At 40.1% G+C, this 22,138-nt stretch overlaps 1 protein-coding gene across 13 annotated transcripts in view; it reads left to right on the top strand.

The window, feature by feature from the left end:
* nfia (nuclear factor I/A) overlaps positions 1-22,138 on the top strand; it is a 516,334-nt gene that overhangs the window by 115,966 nt on the left and 378,230 nt on the right. The window contains exon 3 of one of the 13 annotated variants that reach the window (XM_068037199.1): positions 3,701-4,301. The exons of the other annotated variants lie outside the window; for them this stretch is intronic. Coding sequence (XP_067893300.1) covers positions 3,701-3,939 — 239 coding nt within the window. The 3' untranslated portion in view covers positions 3,940-4,301. Of the gene's footprint in view, positions 1-3,700; positions 4,302-22,138 lie in introns of those variants that run through there. 13 annotated transcript variants of the gene reach the window in all.

The following is a 22,138-nucleotide window of genomic DNA, read 5'->3' as shown; positions in this document are numbered from 1 at the left end:
TTATAAGACAGGAGAAACTTTAACATCTGTGAAGGTTTTAAAAACATTCTCAATGTATGTCAGGCTTAATCAGTATATGAGAAGCAGACTGCATCTGTGCCCCAGAGTTATTTTCAAATCTAGCCTTCAGTATAATACTTAGTGTCATTTCCTGGTAAGCTGATTCTTCCAAGATGACTGCTCCTATTGGAGACTGATAGCTGCCTAAGCATGGAAGCTGTAATATGTTCAGTAATTTTTTTTTTAAGGCAAGCTATTTCCAAAAAAAATGGTAGGCTGATACCTGGCAATAATTTTGGAGGACTTAGTACAGAGGTCTGGTCAGAATTTGAAACCTGCTTATCCAGATTAGATTACTTTAAGGAACTGTAAAATGTGATCCAACAATGAAAATAAGAAGTTCAGATAACTTGCCACAAGGAAGCAGAACACGCCACTCTGAGTAAGAAAGGAAGTAGCTTTATGAGTCCAAGCTAGTTGAACGCAGGTTTGCATGGATTCTTGCTTGACTGTCACACCTGAACTCTGATGTTGCTGTGCAACTGAACTGAATCTGACAAATATTCAGTTAGTTTCATTAACAAGAGCACACGTAGCCTAAAAAAAAATGCGATAGTAAAATCTGTTTTTCAATGTAGCTTTTGTGCCAAAACATTAAGTACCAGACTGTAATAAGGACAGAGAGCTTCCAAAGCATGTGGAAATCACTTTTAATTAACATTAACCCGTGCATTTTTATATTGCATCCATTAAGAAGTAGCTGGTGCACTGCACTCTTAAGAGCTGTGATGCACTGCTTTTCCCATTCTAATGCCTGCTCAGAATGTCAGATTTTAATTGCTACTTTAATGGAAGTTTGATCAGCCTCCAATCAGGTTGTGTAATTCCAATAATCTATCCACTAATGTTCATTAAAAGATTACTGTTCTTACAGTATGGTAATTACACAAAGTGCTAAACTTGTTTTAATGTATCTTTAACAGCAGTTTTAGAGGAGCGGCACCAAAATATTTCCTTCCCCACCCTAGTAAATAGTTACATCTGCAAGCTCTCAATCCTGTGCTCAAGAGCTACTATGCCCCTATCCTTTGGTATGCGCCGTCCACTATAATGAGGCTTTATTTCAAAGTGAAAATTCTAGGAAGGATACCAGGAGAGGGATCATGAACTGTCACTAGTGAGTAAACAGGGAAGTTTCCTGAAAGTTCTAAATAATTTTATGTTAAGGTGAGAAATTAGCTAGATCCAAAACAATTGCTCATCCATATAAGAACAAGTAGGCACAGAGGTTTTAAAAATCATATATATACATAATGTATATTCATTGTAAAGTTTGTGCCTCCCATGCCATTTCCTAAGCAAGGTGGTAGACGGGCATCTTGATCTTGGGCCTTTCCAAAAGCCATTTTATATCTGGGCTAAAGGAGTAGCTTCAGTGGACACAAACGCAATCCGAACACTGCATGGCATAGCAAATTGGCTTAATTTTCAAAAAAATTCCTTCAATTTTTCTCCCATCTCTTCTGAATATGCCGTCTGGGTAGCATTGACCTTAAACCTTATCCAAATGTCTCTTCATTTCTAAGCCTAGACAATGAAACTTATATTTTCTGTTTGTTGTTATTTCAATGCCAATCAGAAAATCCAGCTTTGGCAGGCTATTCAGTCACTGAATGAACAGGGCAGACTCCAATATTGTGCTCGTTCAATCTCCACACAAGCATATTTTCCAGCACCGATCACAGGATGGTAATCAGGAGTGGGAGTCCTGGATGATTCTCCCCCCCTCAAGCTAAGTGTAATGAGATTAATTTTAGCCATCAACTGCTCCCCATCATCTAACTCAACACAGACCAAGATTTGAACATGCTCCCTTCTGTCCTGTATGCGTACAACACCAGATGGTACCTTTACTTACTGGACAAGCTATCTTCCCAGTAGAGAATGCGCTAATTTTTTTTTATTATTGGTCATATATCCATGATGTATTAAAAATTTTATGCCTGCATACATTTCCTGTTGTGACGTTTTTGTCACTTTTATGTCAAGGTTTCACCATTAGAAATTCCTATGTTCAAATTTTTAATGAAAACTGCCTACGTAAACTTTTGCTATAATTTCATCCTTCTGCCAGTATTGGTGTTATAGCTCTTCTCTTAGTACTGCAGAGAAAACATGTGTGCTTCAACTAATTTTGCTTCCTAAATTATCTTATTTTTTCATTCGACTATAAATAATAAAATGAAATCAAAATTAGAACAACATGCATGACTTTAAAATGGGGACGGAGTGTTGTGTGTCTGCCCTAGTTCAGTTATCTCCCCTTCACCTGAAGACTGCTTTTGGTCTTGATTTCCTGTGTTCAGTTGCACTGAAGATTCACTTTCAAGTCTGAAAAACCTTACCTCTGTGCACACTTCCTGTCAACGTTTTCCATTCTAAATTCCTATGTCTACATTTATTCTGGATACTGCCTATGTAAACTTGTCACACTGCAATTTCATCTTTCTGTCGGTTGAGGTGTTGCATTGTCACCATTGGTAACTACAAAGTGATGAATTTACAAAAGGTAGTTTCCATTATAAATATGGACATAGGAATTTATAATGGAAATATAAAATAAGGGCAATGTATGACTTCAAAATAGAGACTGCATTACGTCTTCATACCTTTGTTCAATTATCCCTACCCTCAAACCCACTCCGCTTGAAGACTACACTTAGTTTTAATTTGACATATCAACTAGGTGTGTGTAACACATCATTTCTCTTTTATAAGGTTGCTAGACCTTGGGTCCTTTCATGTTCTATTTTAACATTCTGGGATAATATGGGCCTTTGTTGTAACACCCACACTATTTATTTTTCAATTGAGTATGAAGATTCAAAAATGGACCTAGAGTTTACATCCATTGATAATTTTTTCATGTGGCATTCCTAAGCAGTTATTTAATGGAAGTCCTGTGGTTTAATAGTTATGTTAAAACAAAGGACTGCAAAATGTCATATGAACATTTTAAGCCTTAGTATCGTAAACAGCAATTTCTAGGAAATATTCCTTAAGTATCAACGCTTCTGTTCAAGCAATCAAATAACTTAGTTGTACAAAATTGAATTATTAACTGTATTGAGCTGCCAAATGTAACATTGTTTTCTTTCATTAGATGATGTTTGATTGTTTGGAATTCCAAAAATAAAACAAGAGCAACAGCACTCACAAAACCTTTGCTAAATAAAGAGTTTGTGTTTGTATGTGGGAGGAAGGGGTGGGGGTGGGGGGGTGGTGATGAGGATGGTGTGGGTGGTCTGCCACTTGAAGCAGTTTGTATCTTTTCATAACTGATGAAGACACCCAATTGCAGCTGGCATGTTTACACAACACAAACTACCTGAAGAGCAAATGAAACACTCGTGGGGGAGGAACTGATTTCCAAATGTAATGGTATCTGTTGAAGCTACAGGTGGTTAAACAAAAGGGACCGTGACCTAATCCTCCTCTCTAAACAAGGTACCAGTATTTAAACAGTAGCCACTGTCAAGCACGGCCTATGAAAGCACTCTGTTTCAGGAGCTGGAACAAGCAGTAAATAAAAGGTAGCAGCTTGTCTAAATGAACAGCAAAAAAGGTATTGGAAAGTGCAGGTCATGTCGGTCGTCTTGACTCTTAGCTAATCAGTAGCTTCCATTTTTTTGAATTGCAGATAACAACAGGTTGAAAGCAATACAAGCCTTAAAGCAAAATGTCCTCACATGTGTCAGTCATGGCAGTCTTGTCACTGACTCAGAAGGTTGTGGGTTCAAGTCTCACTACAGGACTTTAGCCCAAAGATCAAGGCTGATATTCCAGTGCATTGCTGGGGGAGTGCTGCACTGTCAGAGGTGTCACCTTTCTGATGAGACGTTTAACCGAGGCCCCATCTGCCCTCTCAGATGGATGTAAAAGATCCCATGGCAATATTTTGAAGAAAAACGGGGGAGTAATCCCCAATGTCCTGGACAATATTTATTTCTCAATCAATATCATAAAAACAGATTATCTGGTCATTATCACATTACTGTTTGTGGGAAGTTGCTGTTCGCAAATTGGCTGCTGCGTTTCCTACATTACCACAGTGACTACACTTCAAATGCATCCATGGGAAACCCCTCGAACTATATCGGGAAAATTTTATGTGCTGTAAAATGTAAAAATGTATGTGGCATGACAAATGAAATGGAAGGGTTGTGAGGCAACTCATGATTGTACTGAAGGAAACTGATCACCTTTGCACTGTTTGTATTTTTGACTTGGTGCTGTTTGAAACTGTTTGGTAATGTATTTTTTACAAATTTTTTATGAATAAAGTATATTTTGGAAATAAAAAATAAGCTGTAAAGTGTTTTGAGACATCCTGTGGTCATGAAAGGCGTGATATAAATGTAAATTTTTCTTGCTTACAAATTGATGCACAAGCCAAGGTTGAAGGAAGCTAACATTGAAACATGACCAGTTAACAATGCAGTGAAACTAACATTTTTAGGACCCTGCATATAATGAGTGCTGCTTTGGTGACTGTTTTGAACGACTCATTCATATCAAACTTAAAAGAGAGTGTGGAGGAGAGGGAGGGATGAGGCAGACTCATCATAAATGCAATGCTTACAACACAAAAGGGTGGTTGAGGGAGGAAAACAATGTTGGTCTCAAAGTAGGTAATTCTTTTGCATTTTGAAAGACTGTGGGGTAATCTTGGTGCAGAACCTCAGGAGATGGGTTGCACAATTGACACCATAGTGTTGTAGGTCTATTTCCAGTATGGAACCCAAATCTAGTACACTGGGGACCTTGCCTTATTATCTGTTAGATATCTGTCGGCAAAGCATCAACTCAAAGTTGAATCATTTTTTAATGGCTGAACCAATACCTTCTTTCTTGGAATGAAGACACAACCATAATTTATTTCCTCTAATGAATGGTCAGATCATCAAGACAAATGATAAATTATTCATGCAGATGTGCTACTGGCTTGTGAGGGAAACACTGGAAGTTTTTTTTCTGAACACTCTTATGATTCTAACTACTGACTAAATAACGTACTACCAATGAAACCCTTCTCTTCCATCGCCTTTGTTTTATTCTGCAGGCATAAGTGTTAAGGTCCCAACTGATCCCTAAATGTTATTGCACAAAAAAACTATCCACATGTGGAAAACAGTATTGTCATTCCTTTCCATTATGCAAGTGCCATCCAAAGTTGCTGAATATGCCATTTCTTCAACTGCAGAAACCTGGTTTGGGAACTTGATGTTTGCGATAAAAAGTATTGTCTGTGATTTTGGTTGAATTTGATCATCTATAACAGATAGTGTTTTTTTTATTGTCCTGTTGGAAAATACTTTGGATCATTGATTCACCTTGGTTCATTTTATTTGAAGTCTTTCATCATAAGCATTGTTATATTCCTTTAACTGGTCAAGTAACACAATAGCTTCAGTCTTCAAAGATCCTAATGGACTTTGCAAACTATACAGCTTGGTGTAACAATTATTACTGAGCTGAAGTGACAAGAGAATCAGATAGACAATGTCAAATACCAGTTATGCTGCAGTGTTTTATAGTTTGTGACACATTTGTCAAGAAGGAACTCTTTAATGATTTGCTGTGACTAGTGCTAATGAGTAAAACTAATGTAATTATTAATTTGGGGTCCTAGAGCAATAAATGTCTACCTACATATTTATGTCCACCTTCTGCACATGCAACATAGCAAAAGATTAACTGTGCTACTTTTGTGTTGCTGAAGAACTTAACAGGCTATAAATTATGATCTAAATTTAGGGAGTTAATTGCAATTTACGTAATTCCATTAAAGTTATAATTCACAAAATGTGATAATGTTTCTGTAAAAATTATGAGTCATAGGTTAAGAGGCAAATTGGTTAAATTGCAGTGGTTCTAAAGTTCTTAAAATACAGCAGCTGAAATTAATAGAATATTCAACACTTTGTTTTGAGGAGAAGAGAAAATCTATGAATGGCAGACTGCAGTGCAAACAACTGCTCGTCCAGTTTGAGCATGCGTGGATTGAAGCAAGTAAGAGCTCTTGATAGGTTGTGCGTTCTAGCGTCCTCCCTTTGAAAAACAAGAGACTAAGGTCTATATCCCCAGATAATTCAGGTGGGACAGTTAAGCACAAAGGATCTGCAGCTGGCATCTCCTGATTTCCCCCCCCCCCCAACTCCCCACCGGTCTGTACTGTAACACATTCTTCATCAGTGCTTCACCCTGTGCTTCTTCAGGCACATTGCTATCTAATTCTCATGAAAAGGCTGTATGTATGCAGGTGCTTAAATTACAGTGGGTTGTGTTTCTGCTATTTTGGATGTGCCTGGAAGACCCCTTGCTGGGTTAAACAAGCAGATGGCACATTACAGGAGTAATTCTGAGTGTGCATTCCCAAAATAGAGTGCATTTTGGGAATTCGTGTACACGTCTTCCCTGATTTTCTGTTAAATTATATCAAAGGGAACAGACACCCAAAAAAATTACTTCCTGTGTGTATATAAGCTTACTAATTTGGGTATGGTATTGCCATTACTTGCAAATGTTTGCATGATAAATATCTGTGGACATTTTCAGGTAACATTGTGAAAACCATAGAATATGATACGTTTCAGTTTGTGCACCCCTCTGATTTCCTTAGGGACAAAATCTTTGACAGCCCTACTCTTGAACAAATGAACTCTCTTCCATTCTGATAAATGTCTACATTTTTTAGATGCCAGTGATTTACTGTGAACTTCCAGCATTTTCTGTTTTCAGTTCTGTCTCCTTATATTATCTTTTATTGGTAGATCAATAAAATGTTTCACTCTATGCTCTCCTGTTTTGTACAGATTTTGGTTTTAAACTTAAGAGCAGTGTGGGAGGGTAACTTGGCTGATGGAAATTTCTTTCTGCAGTGCATTCTCTTTGCTTTTGTGGCATATGTAATATACTATGCATAACCTAGCTATTTTCACTGCCTTCATTACTATGTGTTTGTTAATATTTCTCTGTGCAAGTACATTAGTTTTATTCTTTTAAAGATGTAAAGACTTTTCTTCTAGCTCAATTATATATTATATATGTCCTGGGCTGCTACTTTCTAGAAGTATTCTTGTCTTGCTGTTGCTTTCAACACTTGTAACTTGCTTGTGCCTCTTTGGACCCTCAAATTGTTTAATATCAAATTCACATGGTCTGTGATGTATCTCCATAGTTTATATGGCTTGTTAGGAGACTGCCTTGCCCTACAAAATGTCCTGTCATTTTTTCCCTTATTGGAATACATTTGGATAGTCAAGGCCATGAAAAGGTTTTACAGATTTCCAACTCAACCACTTTTGAGAAGTGCTGCATACTGCATGGCTGGATTCAAAGACTTTCTGTCATTCATTCTGGTTAAGTGGCTTGTTAGCTTTTGGAGAAGTGTTTGTGGTTTCAAGTGCATTGTTATTGGTTGTTTTTTTTGGCACCAGTTTTGTGCAGAATTATTCTGTTTAAAAATTGTGCACACTTAATTTATTATTAAATACTTAAAAAGTGTGGTTATTAACTATCTTGGAGCAAGGAGAAAAATAAATCCCTTACCTTGTAAGTTGATTGTTTTTATATGTTATTGCTTTTAATGAAGGACTCACAGAATATGTTGTGTTTATATCTGGAATCATATAATAGTGTGTTTTAGCAAGTGAACTGTTTCGTTGATATAAATGAACAAAATAAGAATGTTTACGTAAGTTAATACAACTTTAACAGGAAAGAATGATTGCCACTCCTATAAAATCATATTAAACCCTTATCCAACGATGGTCTGTGGCACAAAGATGTTTTCAATTATTTACGTCCCATATTGCCAAAGTCATTTTAGAATTAGGACCACACAGTAACTTTTCCCTTTCGGAAAGATTGTTTTTCATCATTTGATGATGATCAGCTGGTTGTGCGCCCCACAACTGTGACAATTATAATTTTGCTTTGAATAAAGGTCCCATAATTTACAGGTTATACAGTGCAATAGAACCAAGGGTTTGCGAGGGTCAATAATTGAAGGATGGCACTGGACGCATTTAAGAAGCAACTATGTGCTGCCCTGGGGAGGTGGTAGTTTTGGTATTCTGGAAGGATGACATCAACTGCAGTGAAGGCCCTTTATCCAAAATGACCTTATTGTCAGGAAATATTCCAAAATATTCAAATAGCCCAGAAAGTATCTTAATTATTTCTGTAAAGGACAATGCAATTGAGAATTGCTAAGATACATTTTGGACAGCAAATTATACTTCCGATATAGGCGCTTGAAACTTGTTGAATTGTATTACAAATGTTGACTCTGCTTTATAGAATGCAGCATCATTATTTATTGTAACTTTGTGCATGATCAAAGGGTTTTGATTCAAAAACTTTTAAAATTGTCACAAAAACAATATTTTCTGTATGTCCAGTTGTTTCTTCATATCCATTGTGTAAATCATTCGATGTTTAAATCATCTGGATTTTTATTGAGCTTTTCAAAATTGCAAATCCTTTTTAATGATATCTTAGTGTAATTTTAAATTGGAACTGCTGTGAACAAGTCTCTGCAGAAGGTAAGGAGCTGAAAAAATTTGCATCAGTGTTGGAAATTTGAATTGGAAAGTAGAAAATGCTAGAAAATGTACAGAAGGCCAATTAGTATCTGAAGTGGAAAGACAGGTTAACATTTCCAATCTATCATTCATCAGAATATTTCTGCTTATTATCCAAAGCTACTATGTTATTTATGATGATGGTGCGGTGCTTGGGTAGTGCATGAGTCACCTATTCCTGTCTGCGGCACTGGCTTTGCTCCAAAGTATATTTCCCCATTTAACTATGATCCTGTCATGTTGAAGCTACGGAATTGTGGGCTCTCACAGTGACTCTTCCCTGACTGATGTGTATACAGTCTGGTAACACTAGCTTATATTTTTAGCAGAATACAACCATCAACCAATTAAATATGAAAGGTAGGGTGTACTTCCACTCGTAATAGTTGAAGGGGTCCATTTTGTGATTGCACTGGTGAAAAATACGATGGAGGGGTTAAAAACATACAGTGGAGGGGCTGGTGTTAGTAGCGTTAAGTTATGTATGCTATGGAACTCCATAGATATTTATATCTTTAAAAATCTCCTCTTCATTTGATGATGAAATCTTAGTTATTGATTTCCAACAATTTATTTTGCTATTGAAATCAATGGAAAGAAATTAAATCACATGTTTTACAGTCATCCAAAGTCAAAATGAATCCTGATGTGCCTGAACCTTTAGAATTGAAACTGTACCCAACCAAGCACCTTTTTGACCCCTTTATTCAGACTCTTGAGTTAAAGCAATTGTATCTGTAAAATTCCACAAGGAGTTAATTTTCTCTTTGCCTTTGCAGTGAAGTCATGTTGCATGTTGGTAAGCCACAACAAATTCCATTCGCCCTCATAACACAAGACCTATATTTAAGTGAGCTTAACTAAAATGTTCTTATTTTATCAAAATATTTAGAACAGATTTTTTTTGTTTTTGCGGATCAAAACACCCAAGGAAATACCTCTATTTAATTAACAGTTTTATTGTTTTACAAGTCAGCAGTGGTGTAGTTTAGCAGGTTTGGCCATAACTTTTTTCACCTTTATAGAGGAACTCATTTCAGCGAGGATTTGAGGAGCTGCATTTGGCTTTAGCACCCTGGGCTAGAGAGGGGAATAGTTGATCAGGATTTCTATTCCTGATGGCTATCCACCTAAAACAAAAGTATGTGGATATTGCTTGACAAGGACAACTTGAGCTCAGCTGTGATGCCTTCCACCTTCAGTCAGGATAGCAAAACTTGTGTCAGCCTAGACAGCATGTAAGAGCCATAGAAAACTTACAGCACAGAAGGAGGCCATTCAGCCCATCGTGTCCGTGCCAGCCAAAAAAACTAGCCACCCAATCTAATCCCACCTTCCTGCACTTGGTCCATAGCCTTGCAGGTTACAGCACTTCAGGTGCATGTCCAGGTACCTTTTAAAAGAATTGAGGGTTTTTGTCTCCAACACCGTTCCTGGCAGTGAATTCCAGACACCCATCACCCTCTAGGTGAAAATGTTTTTCCTCGTGTCCCCTTTAATCCTATCCTCTTCACTATCAACTACACAGCCAATGTTTGTGTCATCAGCAAATTTCCCAATCATGCCTCTCATACTTAAGTCCAAATCGTTAATATGTACCACAAACAGCAAGGGACCTAACACTGAGCCCTGTGGAACGCCACTGGAAACCGCTTTCCATTCGCAAAAACATCCATTGACTACTACCTGTTAATGAGCCAATTTTGGATCCAACCTGCCACATTCCCCTGTATCTCATGGGCTTTCATTTTACTGACCAGTCTGCCATGTGGGACCTTGTCAAGTGCCTTACTAAAGTCCATGTAAACCACATTCACTGCATTACCCTCATCAATCCTCCTTGTTACTTCCTCAAAAAACTCAATCAATTTAGTAAGACATGACCTTCCCTTACAAATCCATGCTTTTCTAAGTGGCAGTTTATCCTGTCCCTCGGAATTGATTCTATCAATTTACCCACCACCGAGGTCAGACTGACCGGCCTACAATTATTTGGCCTATCCCTCGCACCCTTTTTAAACAATGGTACAACATTCGCAGACCACCAGTCGTCTGGTACCTCCAATCATCTGATACCTAGCCTGTATCTAGTGAGGATTTGAAGATGCTGCTCAGAGCATCTGCTATTTCCTCCCTGGCTTCCTTTAACAACCTGGGATGCAATCCATCCGTCCCTGGCGATTTATCCACTTTCAAGGATGTCAGACCCTGTAGTACTTCCTATCTCTTTATGTTTATTGCATCTAATATTTCACACTCCTCTTTAACTACAATGTCTGCATCAAGTCTCTCCATTGTGAAGACAGAGAAAAAAACTCATTGACAACTTCTGCAGCCATGCATAAGTTCACTTGTACATCTCTGATAGGCCCTACCCTTTCCTTAGTTTTTATAGAGTCATACAGCACTGAAACAGGCCCTTCGGTCCACCGAGTCTGTGCCGACCAACAATTACCCATTTATACTAATCCTACATTAATCCCATATTCCTTACCACATCCCCACCATTCTCCTACCACCTACCTACACGAGGGGAAACTTACAATGGCCAATTTACCTATCAACCTGAGAGTCTTTGGTCATGGGAGGAAACCGGAGCACCCAGCAGAAACCCACGCGGTCACAGGGAGAACTTGCAAACTCTGCACAGGCAGTACTCAGAACCGAACCCAGGTCGCTGGAGCTGGGAGGCTGCAGTGCTAACCACTGTGCCACTGTGTCCTCTTTTTCTTAATGTACTGATTAAACATCTTTGAGTTTTCCTTGATTTTGCCTGCCAATAATTTTTCATGTCCTCTCTTTGCTTTTCTAATTTCCTTTTTCACTTCACCCCTGCACTTTCTATACTTCTCTAGGCTATCTAAAGTATTAAGTTTTTTGTGATCGTCATAAGCTTTCTTTTTCTGCTTTAACTTATCCTGTAAGCTTCTAGCTAACCAGGGGGCTCAAGATTTGGCAGTACCACTCTTTATCTTTGTGGGGACATGCCTACAGTGTGCCTGTAGTATCTCGCTTTTGAATGCCTGCCACTGGTTTGCCACTAATTTTCTTTCAAGTAGCTGTAGCCAGTCGACTTTCGCCAGATCACCTCTCAGTTTCTTGGGAACAATACTGGAAGACTGATGACCCCATGGTACAATGTTACAAGAAGATACAGGGCCTTCAGCAAATGAATAAGTTGGAAAAAATAACTTATTCATTCGATGGAAAGGTTCAGAGCCATTTATGAAAATGTAAGAGAGGTAACTAATAGTAAATATTGAGCTTGACTGAATGACTGATTAACTTTTTTGGATGAGGAGATTTTGTTTGAAGGAATAGCTGGTGCAGGAGAGCTCCATTTTCTTCTTCAAGTAGTCAATGTGATATTTTGTGCCCACCGGAATAGGCATGGCTTCAGTTTAAAGGCTCAAGCGAAAGACAGTCCTAGTATGTGCTGCAGTCCAGCTCATGCACTGAAATCCTGGAGTGGAACGTGAACCCACAGCTTTCTGACTCAAAGATGGCAGTGCTACCAACTGAGCCAAGTTAATAAATTTAAACACAATTTGATAAAAGTAACACAAATGGTTTCTTTTTGTGTTCCAGCGTAGCTGACATGAAAAAGGCACATTTACCAATGAAACATTTAGGAAATAATTTTAACTTAACCTGCCAGGGAAGAAATAGGCAGGTTCCCATCTGTTGCCCATTTTGCACCACAACAAATTTAATGCTCCATTACAGTCAATGGGGGGTAAAACTGAGCAGGCTGCAAAACTGGGGGCGGGGCCAGGGCGGGGGGAGGTGACCCACACCTGCTGGTTTCCCACTTGGTGGGTTAGGTTAAAATTTTACTCCCTTAGTTTCTTCAATAGTTCAAGTGTTCTTTTGTGGTGTAGTTATCGAGTCAGTTGGTCTAAAATAAAGTAATATTGCAATAGAGAAAATAAAATCTTATCTGACATCTGCCTGTGTTAAAGCCAAGACAGGTAATTGAATTGCTAAAGTTTGTAATTAAAAAGGGATTAAAAGTTACTTGGGGATTAGTTTGTGAAGAAATGGAGGTTGTTCATTTTGCAAAATAGTGGGGCTGGCAATAAACCTAGGGACATATGATAGCTCAGAAAAAATCTTTTAATCATTCCAGTGTGAAAATCTTTAAAGTTGATAAGAGTTTCAGAAACTTTCCCTCTTAAATGGAGCATTAAACTTTACCCACTTCAGACTGAGAGTTGAGTTGAGTTTTGATTTACAGTACTTTTATTCAACTTTTCAAATACTTCTGAATAATGTGGAAGGTATATTTTGTCAGTCATCTTGTTGTGCTGCCAAATTGTACATTGCCAGAAGTTCTCTGGCCTTATATCTACCTTCCTGTTTCAAAACTCTTTGCATTTTCTGTTGGTGTTCTGCTGGTCCTGACCATATGAACTAACCATCTACAACTAGGAATGTTCCATTCTTTGTGTAATGCTCTTGGAAGGAGGAACCAAAAGCTGAGCTTAAACATTGTGCCAAGTTGAAAGTTTGAGAGCAGCAATCAAGACACTACTTAGCTTTCTAGGTTCAGGCTCAGATTTTCATTCAGTTTAAATTTTGACCAAATGGAGAAGTAATGCTGCGCCACTGAAGGCAAAGTTTGGATTTGATCTGGATTTTCAAGGAGGACCCTGGTTCTACCCGAAAAACTAGTGAAGTGGATGCAGGACAGTAAAAATCCGCAAGGGGGTATTGCCTCCTGCACCACTCTATCAACTTTGGAGATAGAGAAATCTACCAGAATGTCATCCTATAGCTAATTTGAATCCTTACGCAGGATTTTATTTAACATCATGGAGAAGTATTTATTTTTGGAAAAATTTGCATTTATTCAGGTGTTCGCTGACCATTTATGTTTCTTGTGGATGGGTGTGAGTGTTGAAAGGTACTGAGTAAGCTATTCAACAAATTAATTTGAATATTAAAAATTCCAGTTGTGGCTATAGCATTTCTTATCGTACATAACTTCATAGTAAACTGAAGATAACTTTAATGTAACTTCACAGCCAACGTTAGCATCAGAACATAAACATTTGAATAATTGCAATGGAATGGGTGAATGAAGGCAAAGAAGTGGTGTCATCTTGAATAACATCTTATCTATTGACACTTCATCTCAACTGTAAAGAGATATATTAGGGTTGTGCGTGGAGGTTATTTGCTGGAAAAAAATGTATTTCTTTATGTCAACATTTATTTCTGTTTTATTAACTAAGACATTAAATTTAACACAGCTATGACAGGAAAATGTCCTGTTGTCTTTTTAAAATGTTGTGGAAAGTGCATTGTTTCGTTATTCATACTTAATTGCTTGCATTCTTGCAACTCCAGATGGCTCAGGCAATTATAGTTAAGTTCTTTGCTACTACAGTTCACTTTTTTTTTACGTGGCTGAACATTAGAGGTGTTGCATTGCTGTGCCTCAAGAATATTTAAACACTAATTGATGTCCTGTAACAAGGACTAATTTTAAATGTTAAAAAATGTGTTGGTCTCTTAAAACTGACTGATTATTATGTACTCTAAATCTTTCTTCTCAATGCTTTTTTCTGTTTATCTTTATCTCTTTCTATCATTGTTGTACCTTTTCCAGGCCCTTAGATTTACTTTTACATATCTCTGTTCATCTCTGAGCTTTGTTCTCACTGTTTCTCCCTCTTTTTTGAAAGATGTTCTTTCACTATGGCTACGTTTCCAACTATTTATGTTTCTCACATACTTACTCTCCATATGTCTCTCTTTCTCTCTTTCTCTCATTAACTCAATATAGTTGATTCGGTAATCTGGCACTTCTAGCGAGGAGCAGTGCTCGTTGGTAAATTAACTGCCCGAAGCACAGAATCTTCCTTTGATTTTAATTTTCAGAAAATCATGGACTGCATGTCTGCAATTTCCTGGGAGGCTCTTCGTGCACGTGCCACTCTAAGTGGTATCGTGGAATCACTTTGTTTATCATTTGTTTGTCTATTTTTGTAGGTCTTGCACTCGTCTTGCCCTCAAATATTTTCTCCTTTCTGTATGTTTCTGCCTCTGTTTTACTTCCAGTGTGTCTTTCATTCTTTCCTTTTGCTCTCACTAGAACTCTCATTAGGACTCAAGCTTGGAACTTCAATCCACTGTTCATAGAAATGATCTAGTTTCCTTGGGGAAGTGAGCATGTGCAATGCTGGGGCTAAGAAGTGGCAACAAAGTGCAGAATTTCCCTATCGACAGAGAGAAACTTCAGTATGAGTCCCAATGCTGAAGTTGCAGCAACATTTGTTTTGTATTACTTGTGCTACAGGACCACAGTATATGTTAGAAAGAAAGTTTTCTTCACATTTTATTAATATTGTATGATTTGTGTGATTATACAAGTACTGGAGTTTCAGTCTATATCCATATTGGGAGGACACCAGTACTTGCCAACACTCAGACCTCAGTCACAGCACACTATCACTGTGATGATGCAGTCTGTAGTCAGGGTTTGAACAGACCAGAGTATATGGCATGTAACAGTGGAGAGTGACAGGATGAGAGTCTGGAGCCGTGGAGAGTGACGGCATGAGAGTCCAGAGCCGTGGAGAGTGACGGGATGAGAGTCCGGAGCCGTGGAGAGAGACGGGATGAGGGTCCGGGGCCGTGGAGAGAGATGGGATGAGAGTCCGGTGCCGTGGAGAGTGACGGGATGAGAGTCTGGAGCAGTGCAGAGTGACGGTGGGAGACTGGAACTGTGGAGAGTAACAGGGAGCAGAGCCTGAAGCCATGGAAATGTCAGGGTGAGACAAATGTTACGAGGTTAATTTTTTATGTGGGGTGCTAACTGGAAACTGGCACCGGGTATTTGCAGCACAACATTGCGGCACAGTGGCGCAGTGGTTAGCACCGCAGCCTCACAGCTCCAGCGACCCGGGTTCAATTCTGGGTACTGCCTGTGTGGGGTTTGCAAGTTCTCCCTGTGTCTGCGTGGGTTTCCTCCGGGTGCTCTGGTTTCCTCCCACAACCCAAAAGACTTGCAGGTTGATAGGTAAATTGGCCATTATAAATTGCCCCTAGTATAGGTAGGTGGTAGGGGAATATAGGGACAGGTGAGGATGTAGTAGGAATATGGGATTAGTGTAGGATTAGTATAAATGGGTGGTTAATGGTCGGCACAGACTCGGTGGGCCGAAGGGCCTGTTTCAGTGCTGTATCTCTAAATCAAATCAAAATCAAATCAAAAAACATTTGTGTTGGTGGAAAGTGATTAGTTATCTTTGTCAAAGTTGACACGACAGGCATGATTCTGGGATATAATTGCTTTAAGAGTTAGTAGTTTAAGGTTCCAATTGGACAAAAGGGTACTGTAGTCATACATTTCTTTGATCATATATTTGTCAGCCATGGCTCCGTTGGTAGCATCTTTGCCTTCTGATTCAGAAGGTTGTGGGTTCAAGTCCCATTCCAGGACTTGAGCACAAAAATATGAGCTGACACTCCAGTGCAGTACTTAGGGAGGTCTTGTCTTTCGAATGAGACATTAAACCAAGGTGTTGTCTGCTTCTCAGATGGATATAAAAGATCTTACGGCACTATTTTGAAGAGAAGGGGAGTTATCCTTGGTATTCATACAAAGGTGGTGGAGGTTTGGAGGCCCTTATGTTTTATTAGACAATGATTCCAAATTCTACTGACCTATGCCGGTGTCAAATCCACACATGTACAATTATGAAAAGGGATGTTTGCATAAGGTAATGTGAGAATAGTTGGCAAAATGATCATGGAGCACTGCATAGGTGTTCTCTTGTTGGATCTGTTCAGGGCATCCTCTAGTTGCATATTTTGCATGGTTCCAATGGTGCCTCTGGCAGTGGGTTGGCTATTATTTTATCACTGACTGCAAATCACTGAGAAATTTTAGGAATTGCACAGAAATTAGTGATTCGTACTTAGACTTGTCATAGAGTAGCCTTTTTTTCTTGTGCAAACCCTTTTGCCAGCTAATTTTGTGGATACAGGGCATTGTAAGCAAGCATGGTATTGCGACAGTACAAAGGCTGCTTCAGGGTTTCCTGAACTGTTTTCCATTTTAGTGAGCCATATTGTTTCCATGCCTTGAGTAACTTTGGTTCACAATGTCAGATAGAGGAAGGTATCTGGCTTTACATCCTGAGGATCTGCAGTGTTTTGCATCTTGCAGCTTATTGGCAATGGATTACTGCAGGTCACTGCATATCCAACAGAGTGAGAGCATATGCACAGCATAGGCTGTGGTGCAATTCATAAATATCTCCTAAGGTAATGCAATCACAGGATTCCTGCATCTTATCACTTTGACTAGGCATTTTCAGGTAAGTGGATAAAAAAAAATCACCCATTTTATATGACAACAATCCAAGCTTATCTCCTGGAAGTTGGTAAAAGATGGTGACGCAAGAAGTGGGACAGTGACATGACTGAGGCTGATTTTTAAAAAAATTCATTTATGGGGATGTGGGTGTCGCAGGCTAGGCTAGCATTTATTGCACATCCCTAATTGCCCTTCAGAAGGTGGTGGTGAGTTGCCTTCTTGAACCACTGCAGTCCATGTGGGGTAGCTACACCCAGTGTTATTAGGATGGGAATTCCAGGATTTTGACCCATTGACAGTGAAGGAATGGCAATCTAGTTCCAAGTCAGTATGGTGTGTGGCTTGGAGGGGAATTTGCAGGTGGTGGTCCCACGCAATTGCTGCCCTTGTCCTTCTAGTTGGTAGAGGTCGCGGGTTTGGAAGGTGCTGTCTAAGGAGCATTGGTGCGTTGCTGCAGTGCATCTTGTAGATGGTACACACTGCTGCCACTGTGCATCGGTGGTGAAGGGAGTGAATGTTTGTGAATGGGGTACTTATCAAGCGGGCTGCTTTGTCCTGCATGGTGTTGAGCTTCTTGAGTGTTGTTGTGGAGCTGCACCCATCCAGGCAAGTGGAGAGTATTCCATCTCACTCCGACTTATGCCTTGTAGATGGCGGACAGGCAATGGGGAGTCAGGAGGTGAGTTACTCGCCACAGGATTCCTAGCCTCTGACCTGCTCTTGTAGCCACGGTATTTATAAGGCTACTCCAGTTCAGTTTCTGGTCAACGGTACCTCCCAGGATGTTGATAATGGGGGATTCAGTGATGGTAATTCTGCTGCTGCTGAAGGCCCACAGTGCTTCATGGATGCCCAGTTTTGCATTGTTAGATCTGTTCGAAATCTATTCCATTTAGCACTGTGATGGTGCCACACAACACGATGGAGGGTATCCTCAAAGTGAAGGTGGGACTTTGTCTCCACAACGACTGTGCGGTGGTCACTCCTACCAATACTGTCATGGACAGATGCATCTGCGGCAGGCAGATTGGTAAGGACAAAGTCAAGTATGTTTTCTCCCTCGTGTTGGTTCCCTCACCACCTGCCGCAGACCCAGTCTCGCAAATATCTCCTTTAGTACTTGGCCAGCTCAGTTAGTAGTGATGCTACCGAGCCACTCTTGTTGATGGACATTGAAATCTCCCACCCAGAGTACATTCTGTGCCCTTGCCACCCTCCAAGTGGTGTTTAACATGGAGGAGTACTGATTCATCAGCTGAGGGAGAGTGGTAGGTGGTAATCAGCAGAAGGTTTCCTTGCCCATGTTTGACCTGATGACATGAGACTTCATGAGGTCCAAAGACAATGTTGAGGACTCCCAGGGCAACTGCCTCCTGACTGTATACCACTGTACCACCACCTCTGGTGGGTCCGTCCTGCCGGTGGGATAGGACATACCCTGGGATGATGATGGCGGTGTTTGGGACATTTTCTGCTAGGTATGTTTCTGTGACTATGACTATGTCAGGCTGTTGCTTGACTAGTCTGTGGGACAGTTCTCCCAACGTCGGCACAGTCCCCCAGATGTTAGTAAGAAGGCCTTTGCAGGGTCAACAGGGCTGGGTTTGTCATTGTCGTTTCCAGTGCCTAGGTTGATGCTGGGTGGTCCATCCGGTTTCATTCTTTATTGACTTCGTAGCGGTTAGATACAACAGGTGATTGAAGGGCGGCACAGTGGTGCATTGGTTAGCACCGTAGCCTCACAGCTCCAGCGACCCGGGTTTGGTTCTGGGTACCGCCTGTGCGGAGTTTGCAAGTTCTCCCTGTGACCGCGTGGGTTTCTGCCGGGTGCTCCGGTTTCCTCCCACAACCAAAGACTTGCAGATTGATAGGTAAATTGGCCATTGTAAATTGTCCCTAGTGTCGGTAGGTGGTAGGAGAATGGTAGGGAATATGGGATTAATGTGGGAGGGGATGTGGTAGGGAATATGGGATTAATGTAGGATTAGTATAAATGGGTGGTTGATGGTCAGCACAGAATCGGTGGGCCGAAGGGCCTGTTTCAGTGCTGTATCTCTCTATGACTCTGAGTGGCTTGCAAGTCACTTCAGAGGGCATTTAAGAGTCAACCACATTGCAAAGGAGCTTGACTAGTATACATAGTAAAACCCAACAATTCATAGATTAATGACTTATCTTTATTGATTCTTACTTAGCTCCTTACAGATGTATTTACATTATGGGAGTGAAGCTGACATCAGACTTACAGGTCTTCTTCTACCATCTGCACTCCAAAGTGTAAATCATGTCAAGTTTGTGGGACTGACAGCATCTGATATCGATGAAGATGTGGACTCATGAATATGCCATCGAGTTAAGGCTGCTAGTTTCAACAGAGTAAATATGGGAGCTACTTCTGAGTATTTGCACTCTGGGTCTCCTTCCTGTGCAGCAATATTACAGACCCTATCTCCCAGTGTAGAACGTAATAGGGCTAAACAGTGCACTGAGGGCAGTCTCTGAAAATAGGTTTTAAAAAGTTGGTAATAAAAGTAACTACATGCCATTTAGGTTCAGTAACGCATGGAAGTTCAGAGCCAATAAAGAAAGGAAACTTGCATTTATATAGTGCCTTTCACGGCCAACGGACATCTCAAAGTGGTTTATGGCCAATAAAGTACTTTTGTTTAGGTGTAGTCACCATTGTAATACAGGATTATGATTCACTGTTTAAATAAAAATATTTTAAAAACAACATAAGTAAAAGAATATTGAAGTTACTAATTTGTTGCTTTTTAAAAAAGGAATTGGATTTTATCTCTTATGGTTCTTGAATATGATTCTAGTTCCAGAGAAATCTGGGTTTGTGCTAAGTAAAGAGTTAAATTTCAGTTTACCATGTGTCTTTGAGCAGGCTGGTGATATTGAGTTAAAATAGTGAAGGATGGGGGTATATAGAAAAGGCCAATTAACACAATGGATTTCTAAATGAATTTTTTTTTGTGTATGTGGTGGGAGTGGTATATGAATCGTTGCGTGACTACCAGTAGTCAGGCTTAAGTGGTATATAGTGTAGTAAGTGATCAAATTTCTTTGAGATGGAAGTACTGTACGGAGCATTTTCATACAGGGTCAGGTCTAATCATCTCAGCTGCCACAAAGTCTGCGTTCTGCATTGTATCTAAGCAGTGCCCACGGGGAATGATTTCCCTAAATGAAGACCTTACACCTAACACTGCATATGGAACAGTATATGGCAGTGTGGAGATTAGACTGGAATGCTGGACTTGGAAACGTGGCAGTTTACAGCTCAGTATGGTTTGAATTACGACTCCTCAGCCACAATAGGGGAAGACAACAGCAAACTGTGGTCTCTGCACAGTTTCTTTGAAACAAAAAAAGCAAACCACTTTGCTTTTTTTAAAAAAAGCAACCCACTTTTCTCTTGTTTAACATTAAGAATATGCCTGTACTTCTGCTAGCTGACCATACAGCACTTCTGTTGACCACAAAAATCACTGAACATAGTAATTGAAGTTCAGACCTATAATTACAATATGCTGTCACACTTAGCAGTTAAAGAAAGTTTTTCTTTTCTCCACTAACCAATTAATTGGAATATTACTGTAACTCAGTACAGCCACAAGCATATCCCCCAACAAACTGGTTGTGCCTTTTTTGAAATCATATAGTTATAATAGCTCAGTAATATTAATGTCTGATGACAGAGCTGACTCTTTACTCTTGCAAAGCAGATTCTAGCAGATATGTGATCATTCCAACAAAAATAACTTGCATTTATATAGCACCTATAATGTGGAAAAAATATCCCAAGGCATTAGACAGCGCTGTAATAAAAAAGACGCATTGCCAAAGAAGGAAGTATTAGATCAAAGAGGTGGGCTTTAAGGAGTAGAGGGAGTTGGAGAGGCACAGGGAGTTTAGGCAGGGTAGTAGACAGTTATTGTTTGGAAATGGTATCTGGTTGGAAGCTCAGCTCAAGATTGAATAGGACACAAAGTTATTTAGTTCACCTTGAGTTAAGTCATGGGCAGGGGTTGGAAGCAGTGGCAAGGGTACAGAGTTAGTTACAAAGGCTGAAGACAATAGTTTCGGTTTTCCCAGTGTTTAACTGGATGAAATTGCAGCTCATCCAAGATTGGAGGTTGGGCAAACATTCTGAGAGCCTAGAGACGGTGGTGAATTAAGAGAAGTGGTAGAGATGTGCGCTGGTTGTTGTCAGCTGACTCCATGTCTGTGGATGATGTCGCCGAGATGCAACATTTGATGAAGAAGTAGGGGGGGTCTAAGGGTAGATCTATTGGGGATTCTGGAGGTTATGGTGTGGGGGTGGGAAAGGAAGTTGTTGCGAGAGATACTCAAGCAACGAACAGATTGGTAAGTGTGGAACCAAGCACGGGCAGTACCAACAATAATGATCAATACATGGTTCATCTTTGACTCTTTCCTTCCTTTCCTTCTCTCTCTCCCTTTCTGAGGATAGGTTATTGATCAATGTCCACTATAAGCCCACTGACTCCCACAGCTACCTTGACTACACTTTCACCCAAGCCCTTTTCCTGTAAGGACTTTATTTTAATTCTTCCAGTTTCTCTATCTCCATCGCATTTCTTCTGACGATGCCACCTTCCATGCCAGCACTTCTGATTTATGTCCCTTTTTTCTCAGGTGAGGATTCCACTCCACTCTGGTTGATAGGACCCTCGACTGTGTCCGTTCCATTTCCCACATTTCTGCTCTCACCTCTTCCCCTCCGTCCCAAAGCCATGACAGGGTTTCCCTTGTTTCATACCTGGAATATTGTGTGCAGTTTTGGTCTCCTTATCTGAGGAAGGATGTTCTTGCTATAGAGAGAATGCAGCAAAGGTTTACCAGACTGATTCCTGGGACGGCAGGACTGACCTATGAGGAGAGATTGAGTCGGTTAGGATGATATTCGCTGGAGTTCAGAAGAGTGAAGGGGGATCTCATAGAAACCTGTAAAATTCTAACAGGACTTGACCGGGTAGATGCAGGAAGGATGTTCCCGATGGTGGGGAGTCCAGAACCAGGGGTCATAGTCTAAGGAAAAGGGGGTAAACATTTCAGCACTGAGATGAGGAGAGATTTCTTCACCCAGAGAGTGGTGAGCCTGTGGAATTCGCTACCACAGAAAGCAGTT

The sequence above is a fragment of the Heterodontus francisci genome, chromosome 8, assembly GCF_036365525.1.
Source record: "Heterodontus francisci isolate sHetFra1 chromosome 8, sHetFra1.hap1, whole genome shotgun sequence".
In the NCBI taxonomy this organism is placed as follows: domain Eukaryota; kingdom Metazoa; phylum Chordata; class Chondrichthyes; order Heterodontiformes; family Heterodontidae; genus Heterodontus; species Heterodontus francisci.
The sequence above is the reverse complement of the archived record's forward strand: the minus strand, read 5'-3'. Positions and strand labels throughout refer to the sequence as shown.